Source organism: Chiloscyllium plagiosum, unplaced genomic scaffold, assembly GCF_037043375.1.
Source record: "Chiloscyllium plagiosum isolate Xiang-an unplaced genomic scaffold, Cpla_swu_hap1 HiC_scaffold_1, whole genome shotgun sequence".
In the NCBI taxonomy this organism is placed as follows: Eukaryota; Metazoa; Chordata; class Chondrichthyes; order Orectolobiformes; family Hemiscylliidae; genus Chiloscyllium; species Chiloscyllium plagiosum.
The window spans coordinates 76,752,924-76,771,629 of record NW_028270139.1 but is presented as its reverse complement, the minus strand read 5'-3'; the positions used below and the strand labels follow the sequence as shown (position 1 = coordinate 76,771,629).

General features: G+C 40.4%; 1 protein-coding gene across 1 annotated transcript in view; it reads right to left on the bottom strand.

Moving 5' to 3' along the window:
- The window catches only part of tmem165 (transmembrane protein 165), a 30,688-nt gene that overhangs the window by 10,256 nt on the left and 1,726 nt on the right, over window positions 1-18,706 (bottom strand). Inside the window, exon 2 of the mRNA XM_043690738.2 lies at window positions 6,831-7,056. Within this exon, the coding sequence (XP_043546673.1) occupies window positions 6,831-7,056 (226 nt within the window). The remainder of the gene's footprint in view (window positions 1-6,830; window positions 7,057-18,706) is intronic.

Below are 18,706 nucleotides of genomic sequence, written 5' to 3'. Positions count from 1 at the left end.
ACGTCTACTCTGCCATTCAATTACAGCAAGATTGTAATTTGTCTCTCAAATCTGTCTAAACTTTGGATCTTTCAGTCACAGATACACTGATTTATTCAGGTCAGTTTTAATTAAGACACTGGGTGTGGTTTTATATCCTTCCAATAGTTCTGTCATGATGGGGATTTTATTTTTGATTGTTAACAAAGTATGTCATTCTGCTATAACGTGCGTTTCATTAACACAAATTTGCTGTAACACAATTGACAAACTGGGGACATTGCTCCTAAAGTGCAAATTTTTAAAATGTGTGTTGGCTATAATATGCTTGCCTAGTTGATTTTAACCCTACTGCGAATCCTCTTGCAAGGATGCCTGCCTTGACGAAGTTTTCCTCCTCTCTCTACAAGAATCTCAGGGAGTCCCTCTCCCACTGCAACTCCCAGGTCATTTCCTCTGCCCTGAAGCTCTTCAACCATGTCCTGAAACAGACTCGCCACCTATCCACTCCACCTTCCTCCCTGACCTATCACCTTCATCCCTTCCCCCACTCACCTATTGTACTCTATGCTACTTTCTCCACCCCCACCCTCCTCTCATTTATCTCTCCACCCTTCAGGCTCTCTGCCTGTATTCCTGATGAAGGGCTTTTGCCCGAAACGTCGATTTTACTGCTCCTCGGATGCTGTCTGTACTGCTGTGCTTTTCGAGCACCACCAATCCAGAATCTGGTTTCCAGCATCTGCAGTCATTGTTTTTTACCCTGTAACATCACCAACACTAAAGGACGATTTCTCTACAAAGCAGGGTGCACAAGAACACAACCATCAACGTGCGGGGAGTTGAAGCCGTACAGAACGGAAAGTGTGCTAGCTGAACATGATCTGATGCGTGCCTAGCCCTTTAAATGTATCAATTCAGAGGTAACAGATTAAAACAGGTCCTGGCAGAAATTTTGCTCCAAGCATAAATTAAAGGAGTAAGCTCCTCTGAGTAACAAAACCATGGCTGAGCTTCTCTATTCTACTTTCCGAGCGCATCCCTCAATTCCCTTCATGGCCCCAGAATCTAGGGATTGCTGAACATTCAGAACAGTTTACAATACAGCTGTTTTATCAGGTTAGGAACAGCAGAATTTAACAGTCAAATGACACTATGAACTCCATCATAAGCAACATGGAGGATAAGTGGTGCAAAAAGGAAAGAAAAGACTTCCATTTCTATAGCACTTTTCCTAACCACCGGATATTTCAGTGTTTTACAGCCAAGGAAGTGTTTTTGAAGTGTAGTAACTGTTTTATAATGAAGCAAACTGGCAGCTGTCACACAGCATAAACCACAAACACCGTACAGCAAGACTGACCAGACAATACTTGCTATAGTCCAAAGATGTGCACATTAGATGGATTGACCATGCTAAATTGCACATAGTATCCAGGGATGTCTCATTCAAATCATTTACATTAATGACAGAGAGGACCCAGAACCGATCCCTGTGGAACACCACTGGTCACAGGCCTCCAGTCCAAAAAGCAAACCCCCACCAATACTGTCTTCTGCCATTAAGCCAATTAAATATCCAACTGGCAAGCTCACCCTGAATCCCACATGACCTGCATTTAATAATTAAGTCTACCATATGGAATCTTGTCAAAAGCATTACTAAAATCCACATACATGTCTACTGCACTGCCCTCAATCTTTTTGGTAACTTCCTGAAAAAACTCAATCAAGTTTGTGAGACACCATCTTCCCCACAAAAAAAAGACATAATGACTATCCCTAATCAATTTTTACCTCTGTAAATGCCCATAAATCCTATCTTTTATAATCATCTCCAACATTTTACCCAATACTAAAGTCTGACTCACAGGTCTGTTGTTCCCTAATTTCTCCTTGCAATCTTATTTAAACAAAGGTATAACATTAGCTATCCTCCTTAACCATAGTAATGGATAATGCAAGTATTTCTGCAAGGGATCTCACAATTTCTTCCCTTACTTCCCACAACATTCTGGGATACATTAGATCAGGTCTTGGAGATTTATCCACCATTATATTCTTTGAGACCTCCCAAACTTCCGCTTCTGTAATGTGAAGTGTTTTAAAACATCAAAATTTATTTCTCTGCATTCTCTAGACTCTGTTTCTGTCTCCCCAGTCAAAACTTATGTGAAATATTCATATAGTATCTCTACCATTTCCTGCGGTTCAACACAAAGACAACCTCCTTAGACTGTAAGAAGGTCCTACCCTCTCTCTAGTTCTTAAACATAGTGTCACGGAATCTTTTCCATCCACCAGACAGACTGGGTTGGGGTGCTCTCTCATCCAAAAGATGGAAGTGTCATAATACTAACTAAGGCATTGTCAACACACATGGTGCACCGGTTTTGCTGTGCAGAGGTTTATTCCAAGAAGCACTCCATTGGAGAACCAGACTTCTAGGAAGGCAGAAGGTATGGTGAAATGGCTGAAATGTATTAACAAAAGGAAGCTATTAATCTAGATCAAACAGTGGAAAACTATATATTGAAAAATATATAAATAGCAGGGCCATAATGAGGGATTTTACTTCCCAAAGATAATATGGAATAAAGTAACAAATGAAGTAATAGGGAAGTAATTTCAACAATTTATCCAGAACTGCTTCATACATCAGTATATCTACACTTGAATGAAGCAGGGCAAGTAGGTAACGTAGGGATCAACTCAAACAACAAAATAACTTAATTCAAATGAAAAAAAGTTGAAAAAATCTAAAACCCTTATTTGCAAATTAAGTATCTAGTCCAAAGACAGTGGCAGATACAAAAGCAGGGAAATAATGAACAGTTTTCAAACAGGGGATCTTTAGGATATAAATCATAGTGGTATAGGGGAGCAGGAAAAATTTAAGTTCTTTTGACAAATTGAAAAACAATGACTTTTGGCAAATTATCTTAAAGATAATTGCCTCTGAGTACCAAAATAGGAGGCAACAATAAAAATTAGAATGACAAAACAGGGGGTAAAAATAGCAAGGAAATTAGGGTAGAGATGGTTAGAGACAAAACAGGAATATAACATCTCCTTCCTTCCTTCCAGCATGTAAAGCACATAACTCTCACACCCTTCCTTCTCTTCATCCAAGGACTCAATCACTCCTCCCAAGTGAAACTATATAACTTCTCCAGGTTTACTTACAATTTAGTTTACTGCGTTCACTGCTCACAGTCTAACTTCCTCTTCAGTGGGAAGACTAAACATAGGATGCATAATCACTTTCTGGGACACTAGTCCATAATTCTGTTATTTTAATTCTCTGACTTGGTTTACTTTGATATTTTGTGTCCTTATCATGCTACAATGTTCCAGTAATATTAAAGGACTGTTCATGTATCTCATCTTTCAACTGAATACAGCCTTCTAAAATCAGTGTTCTACAAATTTAAAATTGTAACCTCTACTGGTGGTTTAGCTTTTCTTTACTGATTAGTTTTATTGATACCCTTCGCTAACAGACAGCTGCTGTTCAGGATTCTCAAATCAGACAATTCTCAAATTAGACAAATGTTTTGATGAAGTTCCATTGGTGTTGCACCTTTTGTCATTTAGTCTCTTCTGTTTTTCATATTATTACAAGCCTTCCCTTTTCATCTTCTGTCCCACTTACTGAAAACACATTATATTTTGAAGTTTGCCCAGTCCTGAAGGATCATACTGAGTCCTAATATCTAACTGTTTCTGTCCTTGGAGATTTATCCACCATTATATTCTTTAAGACCTCCCAAACTTCCTCTTCTGTAATGTGGCCAGACCTTCACAAATGTGGCCAGACCTAAGTATTTGTTGACCTTCCATTTTCATCACAGGTAAGTAGTCAAATGTGGTAACGTGAAATTAAAAGCTACCACGACGAGGATTTTAAAAGTCTGCAAAAACAAAAAAAAAAGGAGGTTGAAGATCAAGGAGACATACTTTAGGGTGGGAGTGCTATGGATTTACAGGGTAACAGCTTTCATTCAGGAGAATTAAACTGTACACCAGCCTTCCTCTATGGAGATTCCTGCAGATATCATGGAAGCTGCAATCATTGCCTTCAAGAAAGGAGCCAATGTGGATTGTGGGAACTACAAGGAATTTGCCTACTCTCCATCCACAGAAAGGTCATTCCACCTTCCTTGGGACCTGCGCCCAGTCTCAGAGGAAACCCTTCCTGAAAGCCAGTATGGCTTCTGACCTATGGAACTTTGGACATGATTTTCACTGTTCATCAACTCCAAGAGAAATGCCAGGAACAACAATGCTGCAATGCCTTCATCGGCCTAACCAAGACTTCAGTCAATTAGGAAATGCAATGGAACACCCTATCAAAGCTGGCCATTCAGCAAAATTCATCAACATCCTGCGACTCCTTCATGTCAAGAATGGCCATATGACAGATTCCTTCCACGTGAAGCCAGGGGTCAAGCAGGGATGTGTCATCACCCACACCCTTGTCTCCACCTCCTTCACCACCATTTCTCATGTTGTCAAGAACAAATATCCCAGTGGCATAGACATAGCCTACAGGAAAACTTTTCAACCTCAACCAGTTGAAATCCAACAATAAAAGCAATACCAACCTCACTTGTTGAACCTCAGTATGCTGATGTCAATGACCTCTCTGCTCCATTGAAAGACAGTCTTCAAGCCTTGCAGAAGCATACCATAGAATTGATCACAGCCTCAAAAAGGCTCAAATACTCTACTGTGTCCCAGGACAAGATCTGGTCCACCTCTCCATTAAGATCAATGAAGAAACCCTCCCAAATGTGGTAGATTCCCCCTAGTTGGGAAACTACATCCCATCTAAAGTTGACATCAATTCAAAGATCTAACACTGCATCCAATCTGAGCAATGTTTTTGGACACCTAAGCATGAGAGTCTTCAACAACCATGACATCTACATTGATACCAAAATCACCGTGTATAAGGCAGTCCTCCTCCTGACTCACTTGTAGGGTTCCGAAATTCAGACAAAGGATAGACGCCACCTCAAGACCCTTGAGAAGTACCATCAACTGGCAGGACAGGCATACTAACATCAGCATCTTGGAAGCAGCTTTCAGCACCAGCATCAAGGCCATGGTCACCCAGTACCTACTCCAGTGGGCTGGCCAAAGCAAATCACCTTTACCCAACTAAAGGGTGACATTCAGATGAGGGGAGGACAAAGTAAGTGATTTAAAGACTCACTGGAGGCTTCCCTCAAGAAATGCAACATATATCTCAACACCTGGGTGACCATGTTCAGAAGAAACCAATTTGGAGGAAACTCCCGTTAGAAGGGACCTGATTCTTCGGGAACATCCGCTGCCAAGAGGAATCACAAAAAAGGAACCAGAGAAATTGTTGAAGAATGTAGCAGTAAATACGATGTTGAGCATCCAACTTTGCCATAGTCTTTAAAAGGTAAGATTTTAATATTCAGAAAAAAATCCAAACACAATTAATGATTACACAGCATTGTAAATACATGATTAAGTTATTAACTTATGGCTACACTGACCTTAAAATGCCCTGAAAGTCTTAGTAACAAGCATTATACCTGGTCACCATGCTATCCTTCAATTTTGATTCAAATAGCATTCTCTGGTCAAGTAATTATATACTTTTTTGCAAATAAAAAGTATTAAGTAGTCATTTAGCCAATTGGTTCAAATTCTTCCGTAGTCAGAATTTGGCCCTTTATGGACTCCAATGTCATAAAGTGGACAAATTTCTTTTTATAGATTAGATTACATTACAGTTTGGAAACAGGCCCTTCGGCCCAACAAGTCCACACTGACCCACCGAAGCGTAACCCACCCATACCCCTACCCCTACATTTAACCCCTTACCTAACAATACAGGCAATTTAGTATGGCCAATTCACCTGACCAGCACATCTTTGGACTGTGGGAGGAAACCGGAGCACCCGGAGGAAACCCAAACAGACATGGGGAGAACGTGCAAACTCCACACAGTCAGTCGCCTGAGGCGGGAATTGAACCCGGGTCTCTGGCGCTGTGAGGCAGCAGTGCTAACCACTGTGCCACAGTGCCACCCACAAATAAACAACCAATGATTAATTCCTGCATACTAAAGAGTATTCAAGAGATCTCCCAGATAGACCCAAGGTTTACTAACTCTATTCTGTCTATTCTATGCCAGGGCCACCTGGACCAACAACTAAATAGTCTCAGATACAGGATCAGAAAATACAAATAGGGATATCAACAGGTGTAACCAAATATGTGTGGTCAACTTATTCTTCTAAAGTTTCAGGCTGACTTTGATGCCAAAGAGTCACAGCTTTGAAATGAAACAGGGAAAAAATGATTACTGCAGCTGCAACTTGAAGCCTTGATTTGACCTCTACATTTCCATAAAGTTGATAGACTGAGGTGGGGAGACAGAGAGGAAGAGAATGGGGAACACAGTGGGACTATTACAATACTAGGAAGACTGGCAGAGTTTAGTCTGGGAAACATTAAAGACCCAGAGAGAAGGCTGGAGATAGAGAGTGAGACCAATGTGTCAGATAACAATAAGATAAACAGGATGGAAATGGAGGAACTAAACAGAGAGATAGAAGAGATTGTTGCAGCAAGATGATCACTTCCCATCTGCCCCTACAACCTTTTGACTTTGAGCAACACCATAAGAATAAATACTCAATCTATTTTGCAGATTGGATGCACATATTGAATGTGATAATAGCAAATTATATAACTGTAACCATCAGACTTGCTGGTTTAATGTGAAATAATTTGTACATTACTGGCAAATTAAAAAGTACAAGCAGTACAAAAAGTACATTTTAGTTAAGTTTTAAGTCACCAACCAGATAGACAGGTCATCAATCCCAAAGCCAGCATAGCTCCAGCGAGCACAGTGAGGCGATTGTAGCGCATGGCCATGATAGCTGCTATGAAGAATGTCTTGTCACCCAGCTCAGAGACGATAATGACCGATATGGAAGCAACAAAGGCATGTATGAAACCCAGGTTTGTTTTAGTAACTGACTGATCGCTTACAACATTAGCCATAGGATGTGGTGAAGATATTTTCTGCATAAAAAAAAAGTGTCAGGTATTAATATTACATAAAATAAATTCAGAACTTGGAAGACATTAATTATCATTATACCTTTTATTTATTCATCCACATTCTGCTAACTTGTTGAATATTATATTAACTAGAGTGGTTGTATTATTTACTGTTTTAACATGCCTATTTTCTCTTTTGGTGACATTCCTGGATCCGTATAGAGTCAGATGTCATCCAAGTTTTGACACTGGGCTCCTAACTGATCGGCAGATGATCCTGATTTTCAAAAGCATTGTGGGTTTGATGATTTTTCTATTACATAGATCTGTAGTTTACTAATCACATTGGTAATGGTGAGCGTGAAACTGTGCATGTTTCACCTTTATTCCACACTATAGCAGGCTTTGTCCAGAGTTACTTAAATAAGATGTCTGTACTTGCATTGAGCATGGCTAAATTTTAATCTCAATGTTGTGGCGAGGATTCTTTCACTGTGCTAATGAAATAGATTAAGAGAATTACTCTCACCACAGACTTCCGGATAGACACCATGTTACAGAGTGATTATGGTGGTGAAATCTTGCAGTTTCTCATTGATGACAAGCAGCCTCTGGCGTAATACTTGGTCTGTATGCTTTGGAAAATTTCCACAAACCTTATACAAGGTATTATGCCAAATGAGACTGTTGCACAAAGATCCATCTTCACTCTGAACACCTACAACCTCTAAATTATTTGCACAGAATTATAGATTCTCTGCAGGTCAGAAGAAAGGAGGAAATTCAACCCATTGTACCTGTGCTGACTCTGACGGTTTAAGTCAGTCCCAATTTCTTTACTCATGAAAAAGAAAAAAATATGTACACTATTAAGCATTTATCGGTTGCCATCTCAAAATTACTACCAAGTCTGCTTCCACCACAGTTCATTGTATTAAAAATAATTCCCTCACGTCACCCGATTCTTCCAAAATAACCTAAATCTGTGTTTAATACTAACTTCTTGTTTTAAAAAGGATATAGATTCTCCTTACTTTATTTAAAACATTATCAAGTCTCTTCTTAACCTTCTGTACACAAAAGAGTACCCCAACGTCGCCCATTTCTCCACATCGCTGGCGCCATTCTAGTAAATCTCATTTGCATTCTCTGAAAGTCTTTCTTAAGGTGCAGTACCCAGCATTGAACATGGTGTCTCAGTATATTAAAAGAATCTTGCTTTTTGTATTGAAACAATTAATAAAAGCAAATACGATTCTTGGTTTTAACAACCTTTGAAAAATGTTCATCAAATTTGTGTAAATGCACCCCCAGTTTCAGCAGCCTTCAAACTTATACCACTCAGTATATACTGCTTTGCTTCATTCTTCAAACCAAAATGCATTATTTCACACTTCTGTCCTTATAATTCAAACACCACCAGTCCATTGCAGCACAGTTGATGTTCTTAGGTGAATTATCCTTCTTTTCATTGTAAACCATATTGGGTTTTCTATCATCTGCAACCTTTGAAATTTGGTCATCATGATGTAGCAAAGTGAGCAGTGATCTTAATATCGTCCAATTCCAACATTTTTATCCACTAACAGTGAAGGAATGGCAATATAGTTCCAAAATGGCAATTCGGAAGGGAACTTGCAAGTGATGGCATTTATATGAATCTGCAGCTATTGATGTTTTAGTTGATAGCAATCACAGGTTCGGAAGATATTGTCAAAGGAAGCATGATTGCAGCACCCCTTTTACATGGTGCACAATATGCCACTGTGTTGATGGTGGGGTGGAATCAATATTCAAGTTGGTGGAAGGGGTACCAAACAAGTGAGCGGCTTTGCTGAGGTTTTGTTGAGCTCCTTGAACATTGTCACTTTAAACCCATGCAGGCAGAGGGAGCACTGCCAACTTTTTTCTTGTAGAGAACAGACAACCAGACCTTGGGGAATCAGGAGGATAGTACATAGCAGAATTTCCAATTCTTGTAAATATTGTGATTACATGGCTGGTCCAGTGAAATCAATGGAAATTTCCAGGGTAGTTTTTAAGGGGATACAACATCCAGATTGGTTAAATTGCAGATCCACTGACTGCCTTATCATGCTCCAAATACTTGCACCTTTTACATGGGCTTACTCATTGTATAGTTCTCTCACTGTTTAGGGCACTGACGCTGCTAAAGGGCTTACTCCAGCTATTATACGAGGAGTTATCCATCTCTAACGATCTCAAAAATATTATTCCTACCAAACTGAACACTAGCAGTTTTACAATCCTTAATTCCTTTTGCACTGTCATCATTAGAGAATCCAGATGATCATTTCATCCAATCTGTCAACATGCAATTATTATCCATCATAACAGTTGATTGAGTCAAGTTAACACGGAGGACTGAAATTGTGGTACCAATACAGTTCATTCATTTCCCAACCTGTCTTAATTTTGTAAATACTGTAGCCTCCCACCTCCGTACCCGCAGGGATACATTCCAAGACCTACCGTGGAAGCCTGAAACCACGGACAGGTGCCAACCCATTCATTTAAATGGGAAACATACCTTCCGGCAGCCTCCTGGACCCTGGTTCTGGAATGTTCCCCATAATATGTTCGGGCCATGGTAAACCACAGGTAACTGAAACCGTGAAAACTAGACTCGTGGATACGGGGAGTTGCCGTGTATTTGAGACCACTGCCTTTCTCCACTGGACAATTTATTGCATAATAATACTTGCATCATGTATGAAACTGTTCCCTGATATTCCTGGAAATTCAATTATTACTGTACAAATTTTGTCTCTTGCTCTAATAACCAGAAGCAAAGGTGTTTCCATTCTCATTCTACCTGATCAGCGTACTGATGCATATATCGCCCCGTTCCCCCCTCAGTCAAAGCAAAACACTCAGAGACACAGTATAGTTTTACCTCCTTCCCCTTTATTCTGGGCCTTGGAGGGAGACAGCACAATCGCCCATGTGCACAGAGACATGAGTTCACAGTCTACTTTGGAAGAGCAATTTCTCAATGAACTATATTGTCATTTTATAGGGAGAAGCATCCAGATAAGGCAACATACATATTAATTGACCGTTAGAATCAACGAGTATCAATAGCAGTGACCAAGCCCTTTACTGTTATACAATGAATGTTCTTAACCTTGTTAACTGGATTCATATTGTTAAATGGCTCTACACAATGACTGCTTTTCCACCTTGTTAACCCATTACCCTTACCTCCAGCATCCCATTGTTAACTGTAAAGTTCTTATCTGATCTGAGTCATGCTCAACTGAACCTCTTATTTCACAAAACCCAGAACTTAACTCGTCCCCTGTCTTCTTATGCCCTATCAGGTATCTGGAAAATTGCAAAGTTGGCAATCGAATCCTCCACCATTTGCACCATGTCCCATTCATTCCGTCAAGACTACAAGAAATTACAGTTTCCCAGGATGTGTTCGAGGAAGCAAACATCTGATTGTAAGGGTAAGTCTTGCCCCAAGAAACAAACAACAGTTAAAACCAGGAGCCAGCTATGTGTGTTGTTTCAGCTCAGTCCACATTTTGAAGGCCACTGAACCAGGGATACTAAACATGAATTTTCTCAAACCTTTCTATAACCTGATCAAGCCCATATGCCCCTTCAGTGAATAAAGTTTTCCAAAAACCATCCACAGCTGACAATAGCCATCACAAATTTCATCCAAGAATTCTAACTAGAGATCCAAACCTTCAGCCTAACAGGTGTGTCGCTCTCAAGATATCTGCTGTTGCCAATGGTAAGTAACAACAGTTCCAAAGGCACAAATTGTTTCATCTTTGATAGGCAAGTAATCCAAAATGTTCAAATATCTAATTAATTCATCCACTGGTTACCTGGTTCAAACTCAGAACAATACAAATAATCATACTTCAACATTTACAGTCACTTTCTTTCATTTATAAAGCTACAAGGGTATAGTTTTTTTTCTGCTCAGAATGCAGTCCGTATCAACCATCCTTCTCTACCATGTTTTGCTCCAGAAAGTCAATGGATGAAAAATAGTGGTGATCCAAAAGCTAGTGCTTCCAAATGAACCTGTTGGACTATAAACTGGTGCTGTGTGATTTTTAACCTTGCCTACCCCAGTCCAACACCGGCACCTCGGAGTTAATCTTTACTTAGTCGTATATAATTATTTATAGAGTGTCATGTTACAAACATGCACCTTCTAACTTAAGCTTTCCAGTTTCATTAAATGTCAAATGAAACTCTACCTGCATAATCATGAGCTGATTTATTGGGATAATTTGCACCAATTTACTATTAGATAATGTCAATCATTACAAGAAAGAAAATACAATCACTTCATTGAATCTTGCTTTAACTTTAGCTTTCTGAAAGTCAGTAATGACAATAAATTTAACTGGATCAACTATAACTTACTTTAAGGGCATTTAAATTGTCATTGGATAAACATCTGGATGATAATGGAATAGTGTAGGTTAGATGAGCTTCAGATTGGTTTCACAGGTCAGCGCAACATCAAGGGCTGAAGGGCCTATACTGCCCTGAATAGGTGATATTAACATTAATAACTTAAGGACAGAACAGAGGTCAGGGTGATACAGTATTTGGATTTCCAAAAGGCATTTGATGAGGTGCCATATAAAATGTTACTACACAAGCAAACAGCATGTGATGGAATATTACAATTGATAGACAATCAGATCGGAAAGCAAGATTGGAGGAGGAAATGAAGTGTCTGCAGAGGGATATAGATAGGCTAAAAAGTTGGGAAAATGATTGGTCAATGGAACATTATGTGGAAAAATCTAATGTTGACCACTTTGGCAGGAAGAATAGAAAAGGAAATTATTATTTAAATGACAATTATAGAATGCCACAGTAGATTGGGATAGAGGTGCCCTTTTCCATCAAGCACAAACAAAAGTCAACATGCAGCGAAAGCAAGTAATTAGGAAGGCATATGGATTGTTGGCTTTCATTAGAGTCACAGAGGCCTACAGCACAGAGACAGGCCCTTTGCCCAAACTGGTCCATGCCGACAAAATATCCATCCACGCTAACCCCATTTCCCCGCACTTGACCCATATCCTTCTAATTCCTTCCTATTTGTCCAAATGCCTTTTAATTGTTGTTAACTAACCCACCTCAACCACTTCATGCTGGCAGCTCATTCCATATGCATACCCCCTCTGTGTAAACAAAAAAGATCCTCCTCAGGTTCCCTTTTATTCCTCCCCCTCTCACCTTAAGCTGATGCTCTCTAGTCCTCGATTCCGCCAACCCTGGGAAGATAACTGAGTGCATTCACCCTATCCATGCCTTTCATGATCTTATACATCTCTATCAGGCTGCCCCTTCAGTCTCCTATACGCTAAAGAAAAAAGTCCTAGCTTGAACAACCTCTCCCTATATCTCAGACCATCGGGTCCAGACAACATCCTAGTAAATTCCTTCTGCACTCTTTCCAGTTTAACAACATCCTTCCTAAAGCAAGGTGAGCAAAACTGAACACAATACTCCTTGTACGGCCTCACCAACATCCTGTATAACGGCAGCATAACTTACCAACTTCTATACTCAATCCCTGACTGAAGAAAACCAGTGTGCCAAAAGCCTTCTCCATTGCCCTGTCTACCTGCGACTCCACTTTCAGAGCACAGTGAACCTGAACTCCAAGGTCTCTCTGCTCCACTACACTCCTTAAGGCCCTATCATTCACCATGAAACTCCTACCTTGACTTAACTTTCCAAAATGCAAGACTTCACAGTCATCTATATTAAACTCCATTTGCCATTTCTCAACTCACTTCCCCATTTCTCAACTCACTTCCCCATTTCTCAACTCACTTCCCCATTTCTCAACTCACTTCCCCAGCTGATCGAGGTCCTGCTGCAGTTTCTGAAAACCTTCCTCACTGTTCATTATACCACCTATTTAAGTGTCATCAGCAAACTTACTAATCATGCCTTGTACATTCTCATCCAAGTCATCAATACAGATAACAAACTATTGTCAGGAGGTAAAAGGGAAGTTTTGCTACAACTGTAAATGATGTTTGAGTTAACTCCTAGAATACAATTTTATGTTTTGGTCACCTTATTTGAGGGACATTCCTGCATTGGAAGCAGTTCAGATAAGGTTCCATTAGGTGATTCCTGAGGTTGTGTATAGTCTTGTCTGGGAAGGCCAATCCCCATTAGAAGATGGAGAAGTGATTTTTTTTTTATTGTTCGTTCATTGGATGTGAATGCCATTGGCTATGCTGCACTGTTCCCCATCCCCAATTATTCAGAAGCTATTTAAGAGTGGCAAGTGGTAAATAGGATAACAATGGAGATGGGACAGGACAGAGATGAGAGATCAGGAAGGAGGACCTTTGTGTGAGAGTAGCCACAGTCTTACCAGACCACAGGACTGTTCTCTCAATAGACAGAGATAACTGGCAGTGGTTTAACCTGAGAGCCACTATACCTGAGGCGTGGGAAGAGGTTGAGGAGAGTCCTTTATGGTAACCTCATCCGGTGTGGGGATTGAACCCACGCTGTTGGCATCACACTGCTTCGCAAACTAACCGCCCAGCCAACTCAGAGCTGCAACACAGAAACAAACCCTTTCGTCCAACTCGTCCATACCGACCAGATATCCTATATTAATCTAGTCCCGTTTTCCAGCATTTGGCCCATATCCCTCTAAACCCTTCCTATTCACGTACCCATCCAGAAGTCTTTTAAAGGTTGTAATTGTACCTATCTCCGCTACTCCCACTTGCAGCTCGTTCCATACATACACCACCCTCTGCCTAAGCTGAATAAATTAAGATGGTAATAACTTTAGATCTTTCCTCTCTCACCTTAAACCACTGCCGTCTGGTTTTGTACTCCCCTACGCTGGGGAAAAGACCTTGGCTATTCATTCTACTCATGCCCCTCATGATTTTATAATCGTCCATAAGGTCAACTCTCATCCTCTGACACTCCAGGAAGAGTAGTATGCTACAAGTATTTCCAGCACTTTTTCTCCCCATTTCTGATATCCAGCATTTGCACTGTTTTGCCTTGGTAGTCTCTCTGGGTCCTAGCCAAACTTACCCTCTCAGTAAATCTCTCCAAAACAGGTAAGCCAGCCTTGTTACTTGTAGGAAGCTATTGTGTGGAAGATGCTTGCCCCATTTATTTACATTAAATAATTACAATTTAATAGAAAATTAATGTATTCAAACGTTGTACAAGAATGCACCAACATCCATTCAAGTTTTTTTTTGGTACCTGCCATGGATCTCTCTGGATGTGAGAATCCAATTTGAAAGAAGATTGGGATGCCTAACCTGATTCATAGTAACAAAGGGAAAAATGCACATAATAGATTATAGAGATTTACTTGTCTCTGGTTAAATTAGTGCCACATTTAGACAGAATTTCAGCAAAACTGCCTTCACAAAGCACCACACTGACCTCTGCTTCAATACTGAAGTATCAAAAGTAGAGTAAGTTTTTTTTTTCCATGTCATCCTCCACAATGAAGATTGATGAACCATTAAATCCAATATATGGAAGCCAAATACCATCACACATCAAGCATTATTTGTAACCACAATGTATTCAAGAGTGAAAAAGCAGTGAATTAAGTTCATAGATTTAGACATCTCAAACTGAAATGCTGCAATTTTGTGGTGTCCATTCCCACATTGCATGCCCACACCAGAGATGGAATGGCACAATGGTGGTGGGAAAGAGATGCGAATGGAGAAGGCAGGAACAGGATACTGATTAAGGATGATCAGCCATGATCATATTGAATAGTGGTGCAGGCTCGAAGGGCAGAATGGCCTACTCCTGCACCTATTGTCTATTGAAGTCTAACATTTGACATCATGGTCACTAAAGGGCTCCTTCCCATCATCACGAGAATTGTACCTGCTCCAAAGTTACAACCCCTGTACCCATTTGAAGCTCATCTGAGGTTGTTCTCCCATCCTGGGTCCACACAGCCCTTCATTACTGGAGTTTATAGAACATTACAGCTCAGTTCAGGCCTTTCGGCCCTCGATGTTGCGCTGCCCTGTCGTACTAATCTGAAGCCCATCCCACCTACACTACTCCATGTACGTCCATTTGCCTGTCCAATGATGACTTAAATGCACTTAAACTTGGCGAATCTACTACCGAGGAGAAAGTGAGGACTGCAGATGCTGGAGATCAGAGCTGAAAATGTGTTGCTGGAAAAGCGCAGCAGGTCAGACAGCATCCAAGGAACAGGAGAATCGACATTTCGGGCATAAGCCCTTCTTCAGGAAGAAGGGCTTATGCCCGAAACATTGAATCTCCTGTTCCTTGGATGCTGCCAAATCTACTACCGATGCAGGCAAAGCATTCCATATCCTTACTACTTCTGACATCTGTCTTTTACCTATCTCCCCTCACTTTAAAGTTGTGTCCCCTCGTGTTTGCCGTCCCCATACTTGGAAAAAGGCTCTCCCTGTCCACCCTATCTAACCCTCTGATTATCTTGCCAGTGTACACTTGGCAACATCCCAAATTGATCTTTAAGTTTAGGCTCAATCACCATTTTCTCTTTGGCACTGTTCTGACAAGATGGGCTGGCCATCTGATTTTTTTTTATATAATTTACCTTTTTATAAATCTCAGAACAGTCAGAAGTGGTTAAAAGAAGTTACTTTCCAAGTAACACTCTGCTTTACTGCAGACAAGAGAGAAAAGTTTACTTGTAGAAGATTTTGTGACATCATCACGAAGTCAACAATGCCCTTTGTCAAACCGTCTCAAAATATTGCACTTTCATTTATTCATAGGATGAGGGCATCACTGGCTGGGCCAGCATTAAATGCCCATCCCTTGCCCAGAGGGCAGCTAGGAGTTAACCACAAGGGTACTAATACAAAACAAAAGAAATACCTGCCAGTACACAATTAAACAATTTTCTATAGTTATTTAAATTCAAGAAAAGTTCCATTGGAAATAGAGAATGCACCAGTTTTATTCAAAAAGGGATAGATACAAAAAAGGTGAGTAAAAGCTGGTGCAGCAGTCTTGATCAAAGATACCATCATATACCCGGAATGATTCAGTTTTTGAGTACACGAGTTTGGATGTTATGTTGCTGCTGTACAGGACACTGACAAGGCTTACAGCTCTGGTTGCCCTTCTTATAGAAGGATGTTGAGAGCATGGTGCTGGAAAAGTACATGTCAGGCAGCATCCAAGGAGCAGGAAAAGCGACTTTTCAGGCACAAAACATTGATTCTCCTGCTCCTCAGGTGCTGCCTGATCTGCTGTGCTTTTCCAGCACCACACTCTCGACATTGATCTCCAGCAGTTGCAGTCCTCACTTTCTCCTATAGGAAGGATACGGTTAAACTTGAGAGGGTGCAGAAATGATTTACAAGGATGTTGCCAAGACTGGAAGGATCGAGTTATAGGGAGTGGCTGAATAGGCTGGGGCTTTTTTCCTTGGTGTATGCGAGGCTGAGGGTGGCCTAGCAGAGGTTTATAAAAACACGAGCGGCATAGGCAAGCTGAATAGCCAAGTTCTTTTTCTAGGTTTGGGTGGGGGGGGGGCGCAGGGGAAAGAGTTTAAGGTGAGAGGGGAAAGATTTAAAAAGGACCTGAGAGGTAACATTGTCATACAGAGGATGCTGTATGCATAGAAAGCTGCCAGAAGTAGTGCTGGAGACATGTACAATTACAACATTTAAAAGGCTTCTGGATGGGTAGATGAATAGGAAGAGTTTAGAGCGATACACACCAAATGCTGTTAAATTGAACTGAGTCAGATTTATAGATCTGGCTGCTGTGGACACGTTTGACACAAGAGTGTTTCTGTATGACTCTATACGGTTAGAGGTAAGAAAAAGAAGGGGGCAGTGATCTTCTTGGTTAATAATGTATATCTCCAAGTAGTGAGGAGAAACTAGAAGAGTGTATTTGTAGGCAGATTTCGGAAACCTGCAGGACAAGTAGGGTTATGACAGTTGGTGATCTCACTTCTCCGAACAGGATTACTCCCACAGGACTGGAGGGTTAAAAGTGTGACACCCTTGTTTAAAGTTAAAAAATGAACACCAGGTTATGGTCCAAAAGGTTTACTTGGAAGTACAAGCTTTCAGAGTGCTGCTGCTTCATCAGGTAGCTAGTGAGTCGGATCATAGGACACAGAATTTATAGCAAAAGATCACAGTGTCATAAACTGATGTGATATATTGAACAAACCTCGATTGCTGTTAAGTCTTTTATCTTTTAGAATGGGCTGCAGGTTTTGATTCATTAATATTCAGTCATTATTTTCTATAATCCATGTGACATTTTATAAGTTCCTACTTTGGAAACTGAACCAGTCAGACTCAAGACTGGAATACATACAGACTCTAACCTCATACCTTTAATGCATTGTCTGAATTGAGATGTCACTTTCTTTAAAAAAGAAAATCTTAAGTTATCACGGGAATTTGGTTTGAAAGAAGTTGGGGGGTTTGCATATTAAAGAATCAAAACCTGCAGCCCATTCTAAAAAATGAAAGACTTAACAGCAATCCAGGTTTGTTCAATATATCACATCCAGATATGACACTGTGACCTTTTGCTATAAATGCTGTGTCCTATGATCCTACTCCACTAGTTACCTGACGAAAGAGCAACACTCTGACAGCTTGTACTTCCAAATAAACCTGTTGGACTATAACCTGATGTTGTGCGATTTTTAACTTTGTCCACACCAGTCCAACACCGGCACATCCACATCATGGCTACCATTGTTTAAGAAAGGGACAAAGGATAACAAAGACGACTATAGATGTCAGCTTGACATTGGTAGTGTGAAAACTAATGAAGACCATAATAAGGCGTGAGGTAAATGTACACAAAGAAAAATGAATTAATACTAGATAATCAACATGGTTTGTTCAAGGGCAGGTCGTGTTTGACAAACTTATTTGAGTTATTTGACAAGGTCACACAGGCAGAGGAGAAGGGTAGTGCTGTGGATATTGGGTTTTTTTTAAACTTCAGAAAGAACTTGATATAGGGCCATATGGCAGGACTATTAGCAAATTAGAAATGTTGGGGATTGATAGGACCTTAGCAAAAAGGATTAGAGGTTGGCTAAAATGTAAGAAACAGAGGGCATATATAGATGGGCACTTCTCAGACTGGAGACAAGTTCAAAATGGTGTTCCCTAGGGCTTGGTGTTGAGACCTTTGCTTTTTATAATTTATATACACAATCTGGAGATGAGTGTGGAGGGCAAAATCTCTAAATTTGCAGATGATACTAAGCTAGAAAGAAGAGTGAATTGTGAGGATGACACTCAACGACTCCAAAAAACAAAGTTGGCCAAATGGGCAGAGCATCTTGCAGATGAATTTCAATGCAGAGAAATGTGAGCTAATGCATTTTGGTAGAAGAACTAGGACTAGACAATACAGGCTCATTGGAACAACTTTGAGAGAAGTAAAATTGCAGAGGGATCTCAGAATTCAACTGCAAAATTCTCTGAATGTGACCAGGCAAGTTAAGACAGTTGTTAAGGATCCTGGAGTTTATAAATAGATACAGTATAAAAGCAAGGAAGAGGCTTAGGTTTAGGGTGAGTGGGGAAAGATTTAAAAGGGACCTAAGGGACAACATTTTCACGCAAAGGATGGGTCATGTATGGCA